The sequence below is a fragment of the Gorilla gorilla genome, chromosome 1 (genome assembly GCF_029281585.2).
Source record: "Gorilla gorilla gorilla isolate KB3781 chromosome 1, NHGRI_mGorGor1-v2.1_pri, whole genome shotgun sequence".
Classification (NCBI taxonomy): Eukaryota; Metazoa; Chordata; class Mammalia; order Primates; family Hominidae; genus Gorilla; species Gorilla gorilla.
This window is the reverse complement of record NC_073224.2, coordinates 197,285,770-197,302,770: the sequence shown is the minus strand read 5'-3', so window position 1 is coordinate 197,302,770 and position 17,001 is coordinate 197,285,770. Positions and strand designations below refer to the sequence as shown.

Below are 17,001 nucleotides of genomic sequence, written 5' to 3'. Positions count from 1 at the left end.
CAGAGCAAGACCCTGTTTCTACCATTTTATTTTATTTTTTATCTTAAAACAATTTTTTTGAGACAGAGTCTCATTCTGTCACCCAGGCTAGAGTGCAGTGGTGTGATCCTAGCTCATTGCAGCCTTGAACTCCACACATGGCTTTTGTGTGTGTGTGTGTGTGTGTGTGTGTGTGTGTGTGTGTGTGTGTGTGTGTGCGTGTGGAGATGGGGTCTCACCATGTTGACCAGGCTGGTCTCAAACTCCTGGGCTCAAGCAATCCTCCCACTTTGGCCTCCCAGAGTGCTGGGATTATAGGTGTGAGCCATGGCACCAGGCATCTGACTCTACAAAAAATTTAAAAATTAGCCAGCTGTGGTGGTTCATGCCCGTAGTCCTAGCTACTCAGGAGGCTGAGGCACATGATCGCTTGAGCCCAGGAGTGTGAGGTTACAGTGAGCCATGATTGTACCACTGCACCCCAGTCTGGATGACAGAGCTAGACCCTGTCTAAAAAAAAAAAAAAAAAAAAACAACAGCTGGACGCAGTGGCTCACGCCTGTAATCCCAAACCTTTGGGAGGCCTAGGCGGGCAGATCACTTGTGATCAGGAGTTTGAGATCAGCCTGGCCAACATGGCTAAACCCTGTCTCTACTAAAAATATGAAAATTAGCTGTGTGTGGTAGTGGATGCCTGTAATCCCAGCTACTCGGGAGGCTGAGGCTAAACCTGAGAGGCAGAGGTTGTAGTGAGCCGAGATATTGCCACTGCACTCCAGCCTGGGCAACAAAGCAAGACTCCATGTCAAAAACAAAACAAAACAAACAAAGAAAAAACAACATGATCTCACTACTTTCAGGGTCATGAAAAAGAAGAAAAAAAAATACATGACATGGGCTGGGCGCGGTGGCTCAAGCCTGTAATCCCAGCAATTTGGGAGCCCAAGGTGGGCGGATCACAAGGTCAGGAGATAGAGACCATCCTGGCTAACACGGTGAAACCCCATCTCTACTAAAAATACAAAAAACTTAGCCGGGCGTGGTGGTGGGCACCTGTAGTCCCAGCTACTCGGGAGGCTGAGGCAGTAGAATAGCATGAACTCGGGAGGCGGAGCTTGCAGTGAGCAGAGATCACGCCACTGTATTCCAGCCTGGGTGACAGGGCAAGTTCTGTCTTAAACAAACAAACAAACAAACAAAAAAATATATATGACATGACATAAAATAACCTCTTGAAAATTGAAAAACTATTTAGCTACAGTGAATGACAATGTCAGCAAACAGATAGAAACAGACTAGGGGACAGGAAAAAAAAAGTAAATAAGGGAAAATTTCTGCTAGATTTAGAAACAGGCTTTTGCTCTTAAATTTATCATACTTTCCCCTGCTGTGGTAATTAGGAGACTTTCAAATCCCTAGGAGAAGGCAATACAGGACCAGATCACTGCCCAAAATGATACCCTGCTTCTAGAAAAAAGGAAACTTCAGGAGCAAGTCATAGAGCAAGAACAGTTGATCCACAGCAACAAATGGACGATATCTTCCATCCAGAGCAGGTAGGTGCCATCCTGCCTGGGAGCCAATAAACTCCACAAGAGGATGTTTCTCCCTCAACAAAGAGATGGTTCTAGAGACTGTCCTTTGAGTTTGTAGCCTACCCTATGACTCTCGCTCTGCTGTCTGCTGTTTTTGGCAGATCATACAAGTGGCAGAAATTGTTAAATTAAAGAGAAAAATATCATGGAGGAGGCTGGTTGGCTATTTAGATAGGCTGTTTCATAATGTCATTGCCTCACTGAGGACTTGGCTGTGTGCATTCTGGGCTGTCATTTTGTGTGTGTTGATCCACATTTTTATTATTGGATACCTATGGAATCAAGGTAGAACAAGAGAGAATTAGGCTCACAGAAGTAACTTAAATTCATGAAATCCACAGGATATCAGTGTATTAATTTTTAATGAGAAATATTATAAGCAGAAAATAAGTCATATATCAGCCAGCCTGAGCATTCTCTTCTTCATAGGAGACTTTAATTATAATCAAAGAGAGTGGGTTGATGTTAACAAATAATGTCACCAATAATAACTGGAATGATTAAGATTTGTCTGAGCAATTACTATATGCTAGGCACTGTTCTAAGCTCTTTCATTCATTTAATCCTGACACCAATCTCAGGAGAGAGGCACTATTAGCCTTATTTTACAGATAGGAAGCCAAGGTCTAGAGAGGTGAGGGAACTCACTCAGCCCAGTCAGTGACAGAGCAGCATGTGGACCTCAGCAGCTTGGCCCTAGACCATAGCACCATAGTCTGGGGAGAGGACTGCCAAGCAGACTGGAATGTTCTTGTCCACTGCTTTGGGCACACGTCTCTGGGCAGGCTTGGAGAATCTCTGATCTTTTACTGTCTGTGTCTCCCCTTTTAGATGTCCCATATAAATCATTGCTCTTCTCAAACTGTCATAGCTTCTGACAGTCAGGATCCAACACAATTAACTCATTACCTTTGCATTAACATTAATCATCTTTCTGTCTTGCCCTACTGATGACACAATCACCTGGACTGGATTGAATGTTTTCCTTAGAGTAAGTTTCTTCCAAGGAGTATTTCCTCATTTTACAAATAAGGAAACTGAGGCTCAGATTTGTCACAACAGTGTATATTTCGTCAGGTTGCTGTGCATATTAAATGAGCTAATACATGAAAAGTTGTAAGTGCTTACTGTGTGGGTAGGTTACAGTGCATAAGTACATGGCAAGTACTTGAAACATGGTTGCTGCTGCTGCTACCACTATTTCTACTTCACAAGAAATCAGAATCCGATCAGTATGAGAACAGAACCAGATACAAGCTATGTAGCTACAATATTTGAAGGGATACAGAGTCTCTCTTGTTTCATTCCCACCCTAAATGGGATCATATCCTTCCTTAAATTTTTCAAGGGCTAGAATTAATACTCTTGTACATGTATTTAATAACCATGTACAGCCCAGAAGTTTATTAACTTTTACTTGGTGTATTAGGGTTCTCTTAGAGGAAAAGAACAGAATAGGAGACATAAATATGTATATGTAAAGGAGAGTATATATATATATATATAAAGAGGAGTTTATTAAGTATTAACTTACACAATCACAAGGTCCACAATAGGCTGTCCACAAGCTGAGGAGCAAGGAGAGCCAGTCCGAGTCCCAAAACTGAAGAACTCAGAGTCCTGTGTTTGAGGGCAGGAAGCATCCAGCATGGGAGAAAGATGTAAACTGGGAGGCGAGGCCTGTCTCTCTTTTTCACGTTTTTCTGCCTGCTTTATATTCACTGGAAGCTGATTAGATTGTGCCCACCAGATTAAGAGTGGATCTGCCTTCCCCAGCCCACGACTCAAATGTTAATCTCCTTTGGCAACACCCTCACAGACACACCCAGGATAATACTTCGTATCCCTCCATGCAATCAAGTTGACACTCAGTATTAAACAACACACTTGTTCTTGGAATATGGTGGGAATTATTCTGTCAAACTTGCTTCTAAAATCTGGACAGTAGTCTAAGATCCAGGGCCAGTGGGAAGTGGGATGTAGTTTTGGGTTTTTAGTAATGATACAGAAATTTCTAATCATGCCACTGATTTATGCCATTCTTAGGGTACTTTACATGGATAAAGAAAATAAGCAATTACAGGAAAATAGTCTTCGTCTCACACAGCAGATTGGCTTCTTAGAGCGAATTATAAGGAGCATCCATATTCGCAGAGGAGAGGTAAGATGTGTGCTTCCTACTGGGCCTGCCTTTAATGTGAAGTTCGGGTTGCTACGGCTGCTGTGCTGTCTCTTGCCTTCATCTTTATATAGCTGTAGCTGGGCTCTTGGCCTCATGGTAGGCTGTGGCAAAGAGGCTCTTGGCTGCACACCAGGATAGCAGACCCTGAGACTGCTCTTGATCAGCCAGATTTTAGTAAACTATCTCCTCCTGTGTGATCTCCAAGCAATTTGTATATGCCTGATAGCTTCTTCCTTAATACACTGTATTGTCATTGCCCTTTTTCTTCTCTATCTCATTAACTCAGCAGTGAGTTCCTGGAGGGCAAGGAGTGTATCTCATATATTACTGTACCTATGGACAGGTACTCCATAAATATTTGAGAATGAATAAATATTCAGTGTTTTAACATATGTGCCTTATTCTCAACAGCACTGTTTGCCATGTGTGATTCTAGCCCCATCTAAAACATGAGCAAATCTGAGACTCAGTGAAGTAAAGTGAAGTTTGCTATGGCAAAGAGTCAAGCCTAAAGAGAGCATCTGAGTGAAAGAGAAGCAATTATGTTCCAAAAGTCCAAGCAGACAAGTGGCCAAATACAGAGAGATGCAGAAAATAGTACAGGTTCAGATCAGGTCCATAGTCTGTCTGGTAAGCAAGTCAGCAAGAGGGACTTCAATGAACAGAATCATATTCTGAAACCAAGATGGAGGTTGATTACTTTCTTCTCTGGTTTATATCACCTACTAGATGTTTCTTCCCAAGATACTGGATAGTAGATCCTGCTTGTTGATCACTGTTGCTGTAAGACTTGTTTGGTCTCACAGAGGTGATTATTTCCAAGCTATATGAGTGGGTTTTTGTTTTTTTTTTCTCTGATTTTGTCAAAAGTAGAACTGCCAAGTAGTGTGGCTTGATATCCAGTAATTTATGTCTTTCCTTGAGCCACAACTGTTTTCTATTGTCTAGTCATTCATTCTTTTACTTATTCATTCAACGAATACTTATCAATTCCAGGAAATGGCCTAGGTCCTAGGAATAAAAAGATAGTCCCTGTTTTCAGAGGCCTTTGGTCTACTAGAGAAGGACAGACACATTTGTAAATAAGTACTATAGTATTACAAGTGCTGAGTTAGAAGACTTAATGGAGTGTGTCTGGGACCAATAGCTTTGCGATCCATATTGTTATCCTTGAATCAAGATAAGAATGGTCACATGGATCAGAACTATAGCACATCAAACTCAATATTCCGTATGTGTCAAAGGTACTAACTTCTAACATCTTGATACCTATTGGAATAAATAACTCCAAAATTGTTTTTAAACTTAGAATCTTAAGGAGTTTCCTGTTCCAAAATGGTGGCATAGAGGCAAGCTGGCTTCTCTCCCTCCAACAAAGAAACAGAAAGAAATATACAGCACTGAGGTCTTCACCAGCAACAATGCAGAACTCCAGCATGAGGATGAGTCAGTTCCTGAGGCCACAGAGAAGTGGAAACACTCTGAGCAGATGGTAGGAGAATCCAACTTCCACATCCACAATACCCTTCCCCACATTCTGCCAGGCACCCACTGTTTGGAAAATCTCTCAACTTATGGTTTCTACACTGGAAAAAGTAAAACAGGTAGTCAAACAGATTCCCCACTTTCTTGGGTTTCCTAGCCAGAAACCTGTCCTTGTCTTAACCCACAGGTAGTAGTATCACAACTTCCTGCAGGCAGAAATATCCCTGAAGACAGGCATATCCCTGAAATATCCCTGAAACAGAAGAGGTGGGACTCTGCTCTGTAACTCAGCCAAAGAAGACATAAGAGTGGCTGTAGGAGCTATGTCCCCCAGGTCTCCTGGGCATTAGCCCCTAGACAGCCTTCCCTCACTGCCAGGATAATCCCTTTGGGACCTCCCCTATTTGGGACAGGCAGTGCTCTCACCATTTACTAGAGCCAAGGTGAACCTGGGCTTAAGGTGCCACCTAGAGCCAAAAAGGAGGCAGGGATCTAGCATTAAAGATTTGGCTGGGTGCGGTGGTTCATGCCTGTAATCCACTTTGGGAGGCTGCGGTGGATGATCACCTGAGGTCAGGAGTTCGAGACCAGCCTGGCCAACATGGTGAAACCCCATCTCTACTAAAAATACAAAAAAATTAGCTGGGCGTGGTGGTATGTGCTTGTAATCCCAGTTACTCAGGAGGCTGAGGCAGGAGAATCACTTGAACCTGGGAGGCAGAGGTTGCAGTGAGCCAAGACTGAGCCACTGCACTCCAGCCTGGGTGACAGAGTGAGACTCCATCTCAAAAAAAAATAAAATAAATAAAATCAATGCAAAAAAATAAAAGTCAGCAAGTAGCTGAATGGATAAAGAAATAAAACCCAACTATATGCTGCCCTCAAGAAACCCATCTCATCTATAAAGACACACAGAGACTGAAAAGGAGTGGAAAAAGACATTCCATGCAACTGGAAACCAAAGAGGAGCAGGACTAGGTATAGTCATATCAGATAAATTAGACTACAAGTCAAAGACTAAAAACGACAAGGAGGGTAACCTATATAATGATAAAAGGGCCAATTCAGCAGGAGAATATAACAATTATAAATATCTATGCATCCAACACCAGAGCTCCCAAATATATAAGGCTAACATTAATAGACCTAAAGTGAGATAGACTGCAACATAATAATAGTGGGGACTTTAACACCCAACTCTCCATAATGGACAGATCATCCTAACAGAAAATCAACAAATAGTGGAGTTAAACTACACACTAGACCTAGTAGATCTAACTGACACTTATGGAACATACCCACTGTTGCAGAATACACATTCTTTTCATCAGCACATAGAACATTTTTCAGAATAGACCATATCTTAGACCACAAAACAAGTACAAATTCGAAAAATAGAAATTGTGTCAAGTATCTTCTTTGAACACAATGAAATGAAACTAGAAATCAATAACAGGAAAAACCTTGGAAACTACACAAACAGATGGAAATAAAACAACATATTCCCAAATGACCAATGGGTTAATTAAGAAATTAAGATGGAAATTTTAAAATATCTTGAAACAAATGGAAACGGGAATACAAAATCTATGGGATATGATAAAAGCAATATTAAGAGGGAAGTTTTTTGTTGTTGTTTGTTTGTTTTTAGATGGAATTTCACTCTTGTTGCCCAGGTTGGAATGCAATGGCGCAATCTTGGCTCACTGCAACCTCTGCCTCCCGGGTTCAAGCAATTCTCCTGCCTCAGCCTCCTGAGTAGCTGGGATTACAGGCATGTGCCACCATGCCTGGCTAATTTTGTATTTTTAGTAGAGACAGGGTTTCTCCATGTTGGTCAGGCTGGTCTGGAACTCCCGACCTCAGATGATCCACCCGCCTCAGCCTCCGAAAGTGCTGGGATTATAGGCATAAGCCACCATGCCTGGCCTTAAGAGGGAAGTTTATAACAATAAACACCTATATCAAAAAAGTGGAAAGACTTCAAATAACCTGAAGATGCACCTCAAGAAACTAGAAAAGCAAGAACAAACCAAACCCAAAATTGATACAAGGAAAGAAATAATAAAGATTAGAGCAGGCTGGGCGCAGTGGCTCACACCTATAATCCCAGCACTTTGGGAGGCCAAGGCAGGCGGATCACAAGGTCAGGAGATTGAGACCATCCTGGTTAACACAGTGAAACCCTGTCTCTACTAAAAATACAAAAAATTAGCTGGGCGTGGTGGCATGCACCTGTAATCCCAGCTACTTGGGAGGCTGAGGCAGCAGAATCACTTGAACTTGGGAGGTGGAGGTTGCAGTGAGCCGAGATCACGCCACTGCTCTCCAGCCTGGGTGACAGAGCAAGACTCTGTCTCAAAACAAAACAAACAAACAAAAAAGATTAGAGCAGAAATAAATGAAATTGAGATTAAAAGAACAATATAGAAGATCAATTAAACAAAAAGTTGGGTTTTTTTTTTTAAGATAAACAAAATCAACAAATCTTTAGCTGGACTAACTAAGAAAAAAAGAGAGAAGACCCAAATAAATAAATCAGAAATGAAAAAGGAGACATAACAACTGAGATCTCAGAAATACAAAGAATCATTAGAGACTATTATGAATAACCATATGCCAACAAATAGGAAAACCTAGAAGAAATGGATAAATTTCTAGAAACATACAACCTACCAAGATTGAACCATGAAGAAATAGAAAACTTCAACAAACCAATAATGAATCATGAGATCAAAGCCATAATAAAAAGTCTTCCATCAAAGAAAAGATCAGAACCTGCTGGATTCACTCCTGAAGTCCACCAAATATTTAAAGAAGGAATACCAATCTTACTCAAACTCTTCAAAAAAAATAAAGAGGAGGGAATACTAACAAACTCATTAAATGAGGCCAGCATTACCCAGATGCCAAAACCAGGCAAGACTATAAAAAGATCATTCACCATGATCAAGTGAGATTTGTCCCAGGAATACAAGGATGGCTCAACATAAGCAAATCAATAAACATGATACACCACATTAATAGAATGAAGGACAAAAACCATATGATCATCTTATTACATACAGAAAAAGCATCTGACAAAATTCAAATCCTTTCATGATAAAAACTCTCAAAAGATTAGGTTTAGGAGGAATATACCTCAATACAATAAAGGCCATATATGACAAGCCCACAGCTAACATTATACTCAATGGTGAAAAGTTGGAAGCTTTTTCTCAAAGATCAAGAACAAGACAAGGATGCCCACGCTCACCACTTCTATTTCATATATGCTGGAAATCTTTGCCAGAGCAATTAGGCAAGAGAAAGAAATAAAAGGCATCCAAATAGGAAAGGAAACTGAAATTGTGTCTACTTGTTGACATGATCTTATATATAGAAATCCCTAAAAACTGTTAGAAGAAGCAAATATAGTAAAGTTGCAGGATACAAAATCAACACACCAAAATCAGTAGTGCTTCTATACACCAACAACACATTATCCAAAAAAGAAATCAAGAAAATAATACCATTTACAATAACTTCAAAAGAAATAAACTACTTAGGAATAAATTTAACCAAAGAGGTGAAAGATCCGTATACTTAAAACTACAAAACTTTGATGAAATAAATTGAAGAAAATACAATAAATGAAAAGATATTAATGTTCATGAATCGAAAGAATTAATATTGCTAAAATGCCCATACCACCCAAAGCAATCTATAGGTTCAGTGCAATACCTATCAAAATTCCAATGTCATTTTTCATAGAAATAGAAAAAACAGTCCTAAAATTCATGTGGAACTACAAAACCCCCAAATAGCCAAGACAATATTCAGCAGAAAGAACAAAGCTGGAGGCCTCATACTACCTGATTTCAAACTATATTACAGGTTGGGCACGGTGGCTCAGGCTTGTAATCCCAGCACTTTGGGAGGCTGAGGGGGGCAGATTGCTTGGGCCCAGGAGTTTGAGACCAGCTTGTACCCAGGAGTTCAAGACCAACATTGCAAAACCCCATCTCTACAAAAAAGTAAAAAATTAGCCGGGCATAGTAATCTCAGCTACTTGGGAGGCTGAGGCAAGAGGATTGCTTGAGCCCAGGTGGTAGAGGTTGCAGTGAGCCATGATTGTGCCACTGCACTCCAGCCTGGGTAACAGAACAAGACCCTGTCTAAAAAAATATGTGTGTGTGTGTGTGTGTGTGTGTGTGTGTGTGTGTATAACAGAACTACAGTAATTAAAACAACATGGGACTGGCAATAGACACACTGACCAAATGAAACAGCATAGAGAGCCTAAAAACAAACCCACACATTTACAATTGATTTTTCTTTTTCTGTTGCCCAGGCTGGAGAGCAGTGGTGCAATCATAGGTCACTGCAGCCTCAACTTCCTGGGCTCAAGCAATCCTCCCACCACAGCCTTCCAAGTAGCTGGAACCATAGGTGCACGCCATCACACTCAGCTAATTCTTTAAATTTTTTGTAGCGATGGGGTCTTGTCATGTTGCCCAGGCTCGTCTCAAACTCCTGGGCTTAAGCAATGCTTCTGCCTTGGCCTCCCAAAATGCTGGGATTATAGGTGTCAGACACCACACCTGGCCTACAGTCAGTTAATTTTTTGACAAAGGATGAAAATGACATTGAGAAAAGGACAGTCCCTTCAACAAAACAGTATTGAGAAAACTGGGTATCTATGTGCAGAAGAATGAAAGTGGACCGTTACCTAACACCACATTAAAAAATCAACTCCAGATGGATTAAAGACTTAAAGACAAGACCTGAAATTGTAAAACTACTAGAAGAACACTACATAGGGGAAAAACTACATGATACTGACCTGGACAACAATTTTTCCAATGTGACACGAAAAGCTCAGGGAACAAAAACAAACATATACAAATGGGATGGGATTATATCAAACTAAAAAGCTTCTGCACAGCAAAAGAAACAATTAGCAGAGTGAAGAGGCAACCTATGGATTGGGAGAAAATATCTGTAAGCTACACATCTGATAAGGGATTAATATCCAAAATATATAAGGATCTCAACTCAATAGCAAGAACACAACCCAATTAAAAAGTAGGCAAAGGGCCTGAATAGACATTTCTCAAAAAAAGACATACAAATGGACAACAGATATATGAAAAAAAAAAAACTCAACATCATGAATCGTTATGGAAATGCACATTAAAACCACAATGGGATATCACCTCACACCTGTCAAAATGACTGTTATCAAAAAGATGAAAGATAAGGGCCAGGCATGGTAGCCCAAACCTGTAATCCCAGCAGTTTGGGAGGCTGAGGTGGGAAGATTGCTTGAAGTCAGGAGTTCCAGACCAGCCTGGGCAACACAGCAAGACCCTGTATCTACAAAAAAAAATTTTTTTTGTTTTAATTAGTTGGGTGTGGTGGTGTGCACCTGTGGTTGTAGCTTCTCAGGAGGCTGAGGTCTGAGGATTCCTTAAGCCCAGGAGGTCAAGGCTGCAGTGAACTATGTTCATGCTACTGCACTCCAGCCTGGGTAACAGAGCAACACCCTATCTCAACAAACCAAAAATATGAAAGATAATGTGTTGGCAAGGATGTGGAGAAAAGGGAAATCTTGTACACTGTTGTTTGGAATATAAATTAGTACAGCAACTATGGAAAACTGTGTGGAGTTTCCCCAACAAAGTGAAAATAGAACTACCATATGATCCAGCAGTCTTACTTCTGGGTATACATCCAAAGGATTTGAAGTCAGTATGTGATATACACTATGGTGTGTGAAAATGTGGTATATATATATGATACAATACTATTTAACCTTAAAAAGGAGGGAAATTCTGTCATTTGCAACAACATTGGTGAACCTGGAGGACATTATGCTAAGTGAAAAAAGCCTGGCACAGAAAAACAAATACCACATCTTCTCACTTAAATGTGGAATCTAAAACAATTGAACACATGTAAGCATAGAGCAAAATGCTGGTTACCAGAGGCTGAGGGGTGGGGAGGCAATGGGGAGATGTTGGCCAAAGGTGCAATGTTTCAGTTAGACCGGAGGAGTAAGTATTTGAGGTGATGGATATGTTAATTACCTCAATTCAATCATTCCATATTATATATCATAGCATCACTTTGTACCCCGTAAGTATAGGCACTTATAATTTGTCAATATTCAATAGTATAAATAAAAATTTTAAAAAACTTTCTGACCATCACAATATCCAAGAGAAATAAAAATATATGTCCTACCAGAAACTTGTAGATAAATATTCATAGCAGCATTATTCATAATAACTAAAAAGTGAAAACAACCCACTCTGCATCCCCTGATGAATGGATAAACAAAATGTATTTTATCCAAACACTGGAATATTATTCAGCCATAAAAGACATAAACTATTGATACTTACTATAACATAATGAAGCTTGAAAACATGATAATATTTTAAAGAAGGCAGACATAAAAGGCCACATATTGTATGATCCCATTTATATGAAACATCCAGAATAAGGAAATCCATAAAGACAGAAAGTATATTAGTGATTGCCAAGGATTCGGGGGAGGAATAAATGGGGAGTAGACTGCTCCCGGGTATGGGCTTTTTTGGGGGGTGATGAAAATATTCTGGAATTAGACAGTGGTGATGGTTGCATAAGTGTGTGAGTACATTAGAAAGCACTGAATGGAACCCGTTAAAAGGGAAAACTTTATAGTATGTGAATTACTTCTCAACAAAGCAGTTATTTTAAAAATAAAATTTTCTGCAATATCTCCAAAATTTATATAACAAAAGAAGCAAGGTGAAGATAGTATGTATAGTACCATGTGTGTAAAACTAGATAGACAGACAGATATAGATAGATCGTCTATAGATAGATATAGATAGATTATATATATAGAGAGAGAGAGGGCAACCAGCTTTTCATTCTATACCCTTTTATGTTTTTCATTGTTTGTACTATGTGCAGGTATTTTATCTATTATATATATATTTTTTCTAGGATCATATAGCTAATGGTTTATCATTATAACTTTTCACATTCATCCTTTCTTTCCTTTTAGGAAACAATAATTAGTGACATCCTTGAATCTGAAGTAGTGAATGAAATATTGCCTTTATCAAACTCCAGGTTAGTAAAGTCAAGACAAGTAAAGTAAAGTCTATCTGAGATGGACTGTCAGCCATGCCTGAGAGTCATGGCTGCCTAACTAGTCCTGGATTGCTGGCTTGAGAAGGCATAGCATTCTGGGGTCATTTTCTCTACATGAATTACTTGAATCTTCTTCCAATTCCTCCCCTTGCCACTCCTTCAACCCTAAACCCCACAGAATCCTGACTTAAGGTAGGAAATAAAATATGAACATAGGTTTAAGGTAAATTTTATTTGGCTTTCTCTGTGTAACAGTTGCAAAAAATTGAAATTCTATCAATGCCTGTATCCCTGTAACCCTGAACTGCTACCAACAAACTCTATGTACATGATGTCCTCACATATGGCATTTCTTAGTTTTTCAGGAAAAGGTTTGGTAGAGTCATTTGCAAGTCTTCAAGAGACTGAAGAGATCAAGTCAAAAGAAGCAATGGCAAGTTCAAAGTCCCCTGAAAAGTCCCCTGAGAATCTTGTGTGTTCACAGAATTCTGAGGCTGGATACATAAATGTGGCTTCTCTGAAGGAGACACATGGTATACAAGAACAAGACCAAAAGTCAGAACTATAAAATCACTGGTGCCTAAAGCTATACTGAACAAAAGTGCTAACTTAAAGCCTGGACAAAAGGTGGACCATGACATTGAGAAGAGTTACCACAGATCCCAAATGGATATCACCCAAGAGTCTTCAAAATTGCTGATAAATTCATTAAAGCAGTTGTAAAAATGGATTTCTCAAGTTTGTTGGATATCCTCAGATGCCTTGTATTGACCAAAATATTGACTTTAGTTCAATGATTTATTTAGGTTTCTCTTCAGCAGAGCACATGTAGGGTTAATTCAACATTCTTTCCCATTATCATGGGTATCTTTTCTGATTTATTTTTTAACAGTAAAAACAATACAGTCACATTAAAGCAAATTTTGTTTTTAAAAAAACCCTCCTATGCTGGGCGTGGTGGCTCACGCCTGTAATCCCAGCACTTTGGGAGGCCGAGGTGGGTGGATCACGAGGTCAGGAGATCAAGACCATCCTGGCTAACACGGTGAAACCCTGTCTCTCCTAAAAATACAAAAAAATTAACCGAGTGTGGTGGCGAGTGCCTGTAGTCCCAGCTACTCGGAAGGCTGAGGCAGGAGAATGGCGTGAACCTGCGATAGCACCACTGCACTCCAGCCTGGGTGACAGAGTGAGACTCCATCTCAAAAAAAGCAAAAAACAAAAACAAAAACCCTCCTATAATACCACAAGCTTTTTTTTTTTTTTTTTTTGAGACGGAGTCTCTTACTCTGTCACCCAGGCTGAAGTGCAATGGCATGATCTCCACTCACTGCAACCTCTGCCTCCCAGGTTCAACCAATTCTCCTGCCTCAGCCTCCCGAGTAGCTGGGATTATAGGTGCCCGCCACCACGCCCAGCTAATTTTTGTATTTTTAGTAGAGACAAGGTTTCACCATGTTGGCCATGCTGGTCTTGAACTCCTGACCTCAGGTGATCCACCCACCTCAGCCTCCCAAAGTGCTGGGATTACACCAATACCACAGTCTTAACACAACTAATTTTATTTTACAGTTATTCCCTTTTGGTCCTAATTCAAGTACATATATTCTAAATGGTTATTATAATATTGTATATTCATTTTCACAGTTTGATTTTTAATTTACTGTATATACCATGGAAACATTTTCAATCGCCATATGATATTCAATTATGTTGATGTTCTATAATTATTTTTATGGGAAAAGTTTTAAATGTTTAATGAAGAAGATTTAGAGCAATACATTATTTAAAAGTGGATAGGAGGTTGGGCGCGGTGGCTTACACCTGTGATCCCAGCACTTTGGGAGGCCGAGGTGGGCAGATCACCTGAGGTCAGGAGTTCGAGACCAGCTTGGCCAACTTAGGGAAACCCCGTCTCTAACAAAAATACAAAAACAATTAGCCAGGTGTGGTAGTGCGTGCGCCTGTAGTCCCAGCTACTGGGGAGGCTGAGGCAGGAGAATCGCTTGAACCCGAGAGGCAGAGGTTGCAGTGAGCTGAGACTGCACCAGTGCACTCCAGCCTGGGCGGCAGAGCAAGACTCCATCTCGAAAAAATAAATAAAATAAAATAAAATAAAAGTGGATAGGAAAATACCAAGAGCTTTTCCTGGGGGAGGGGGTATGAGAAGAGAGTTCACATAAACCCCATTACATAGAAACTACCCCTAAATATTTCCAAACAGGAGTACAAAGTAGGTGAACAGTCTCCAGCTCATCTTTAGTGTAGTGGGACTGCTTCTTCAGAAAAGATCAGCAACATTCACATCCATTTCATCTATCAGGGTAGAACAGTACTGCTCAGTATTTCTGAGGATGTGGATGTTCTATAAATTAAACGTTCTCTTGTTTGGCATTTAAGTTGTTTTTACTTTTTTTTTTGAGACAGGGTCTCACTTTGTAACCCAGGCTGGAGTGCAGTGGTTTGATTACTGCTCATGCAGCCTCAACCTCCCATGCTTAAGTGATCCTCTCTCCTCAGCCTCTCCCAAGTACAGGCATGTGCTACCATGCCTGGCTCATTTTTGTACTTTTTATAAAGACGAGGTCTCACTCTCACTCTATTGTTCAAGCTGGTCTCAAATTTCTGGGCTCAAGTGATCCTTCCACCTAAGCCTCCTAGGTGATAGGATTATAGGATGAGCCTCTATGCCAGGCCTGGTTTTACTTTTTTACTATTTAAGATTATGCTGTGTTGAAGGTCTTTGTGCATGTAGTTCTTTTCTTCTTTTGAATTATTCCAGAAAACAAATTTGCAAGATTGGACTAAGTCAAAGGATATAAATGTTAATATTGCTCTAGGACATCACTTCCTTTGCCTTAAAAAAGGGTTCTGCCTGGCCAGTTGCAGTGGCTCACACCTGTAATCCCAGCATTTTGGGAGGCCGAGGCAGGTGGATCACTTGAGGCCAGGAGTTCAAGACAAGCCAGGCCAACATGGCAAAGCCCTGTCTCTACTAAAAATACAAAAATTAGCCGGGTATGGTGGTGCACACCTGTAGTCCCTGCTATGCGGGAGGCTGAGGCTCGAGAATCACTTGAACCCAAGAGGCAGAAGTTGCAGTGAGCTGAGACCACTCCACTGTACTCCAGCCTGGGCAAAAAGTGAGACTCTGTCTCAAAAATAATAATAATAATAATAAATAAATAAATAATAAAATAAATAAAAAGTGTGTCAACATACTGTTTTCATAGTCAAGTTACTCAACCTCCTTGAGCCTCAATTTCTTGATTCATAAAATGGGAACAATAATAGTTCTCTATCCCATAGGGTTGTGAGGACAAAATGAAATGAAGCATGTCAAGTATTTAGCACGTAGTAACTGCTTAATAAATGCTATCATCATTTATTTGCACTAGTGGTTTATCAATGTACTATTTTTTTCACAACCTCATTAACATTGGATATTATCAATTTTAAAGATTTATTCTAAAACAGTTGGTATAAAATTATACTGAAGCGTGACTGCTGCTGTTCCTTTTCCCCCTCCTCCCCTTTCTTCTTTTTCAGTTGGAGGAGACCAAGAGGAGAGGATCAGTAACCAGAAATAAAAATGACCCTTTAAATTGAGACACACTGTATTTTTATATGTAATCCTTGCTTTCTCAGACAACAGAGCTAGAAAGATGATCAAAGGAACTAGGAAATAATAACTATTATATTAAATGCATGCTGTTATATTGAATGAGCCTTGCCCAAGGTCCCCTTCTTTCACTAAATTCATTGCATCTATTATTTATTGAATACCTACTATATGCTATTCAGTAGGAGACATTGCAGCTACAGCTGCGAATAGGACCAGGAGAGTCTCTACTTGCATGGAGTTTATATGCTATCAGGGAGGAAGATTATGTGTGTGTGGCAGGAAATGAGGTGTAGACACATACCATACGAAGATAATGTGGAAGGGGGGGTGGCATGAAGAAAACAAACCAGTGATCTGAATGACCAAGGGCTACTTTAGATTAGGTCTAATGTTGCCTCTCAGGAGGTAACATCTGGGGTGAGCCCTGAACTACAAGGAGCATTACTTCCCACACGCATACCCCAACCAACCCCCACCATCCCCCACCAACCCACATTAAGATCTGGAAGGAATATTTCAGACAGAAGTAACAGCTATTACAAAGCCCTAAAGAGAGGAGGGATCTCAGTGACCTGGAGGAACAGACAGGTCAGAGCACAGTAACTAAGGGCAAGTGGTACAAGATGAGGTCAGGTACGTGATAGCCAGATAAATGCACTGTAGGGCTTCGTATGCATGGAATTGGATTTTATTCTAAATATAGGAAGCCAGGAGTTATTTTTAAAATAAATAGGAAGCACAAGAGTTATTTTAAAAATAAAAAATAAAAAACTCTAGTTGCTTTATGGGAAATGAATTGGAAATGACAAAACTGGTAGCTTGTGGCAGAACAAACATTATCTATTGTCCTGACTTAGAGGAAGGGATATTTACTTAGCAAGCCTGTACGTGCCAAGCTGTTCTAAACGCTGAGGATGAACAAACCAGAGTTCCTGCCTTCACGGTGTTCACACAAGCGGGCAGAAGACAGACAGCACGTGTGGCGGTGCAGAGGGCTTGGCTGC

General features: G+C 40.2%; 1 protein-coding gene across 8 annotated transcripts in view; it reads left to right on the top strand.

Annotated features, from left to right (window-relative positions):
- CCDC30 (coiled-coil domain containing 30) overlaps positions 1–15,766 on the top strand; it is a 193,284-nt gene extending 177,518 nt beyond the window's left edge. For 4 of the 8 annotated variants that reach the window (XM_019016687.3, XM_055393012.2, XM_055393031.2 and 1 more), the window contains 5 exons: positions 1,399–1,535; positions 3,621–3,735; positions 5,066–5,248; positions 12,284–12,351; positions 12,730–15,766. In XM_019016687.3, coding sequence (XP_018872232.1) covers positions 1,399–1,535; positions 3,621–3,735; positions 5,066–5,248; positions 12,284–12,351; positions 12,730–12,940 — 714 coding nt within the window. In that variant the 3' untranslated portion in view covers positions 12,941–15,766. The remainder of the gene's footprint in view (positions 1–1,398; positions 1,536–3,620; positions 3,736–5,065; positions 5,249–12,283; positions 12,352–12,729) is intronic. The other 4 variants (XM_055393051.2, XM_063699728.1, XM_055393025.2 and 1 more) reach the window with 1 other exon arrangement.
- Positions 15,767–17,001: the final 1,235 nt, after the last annotated feature.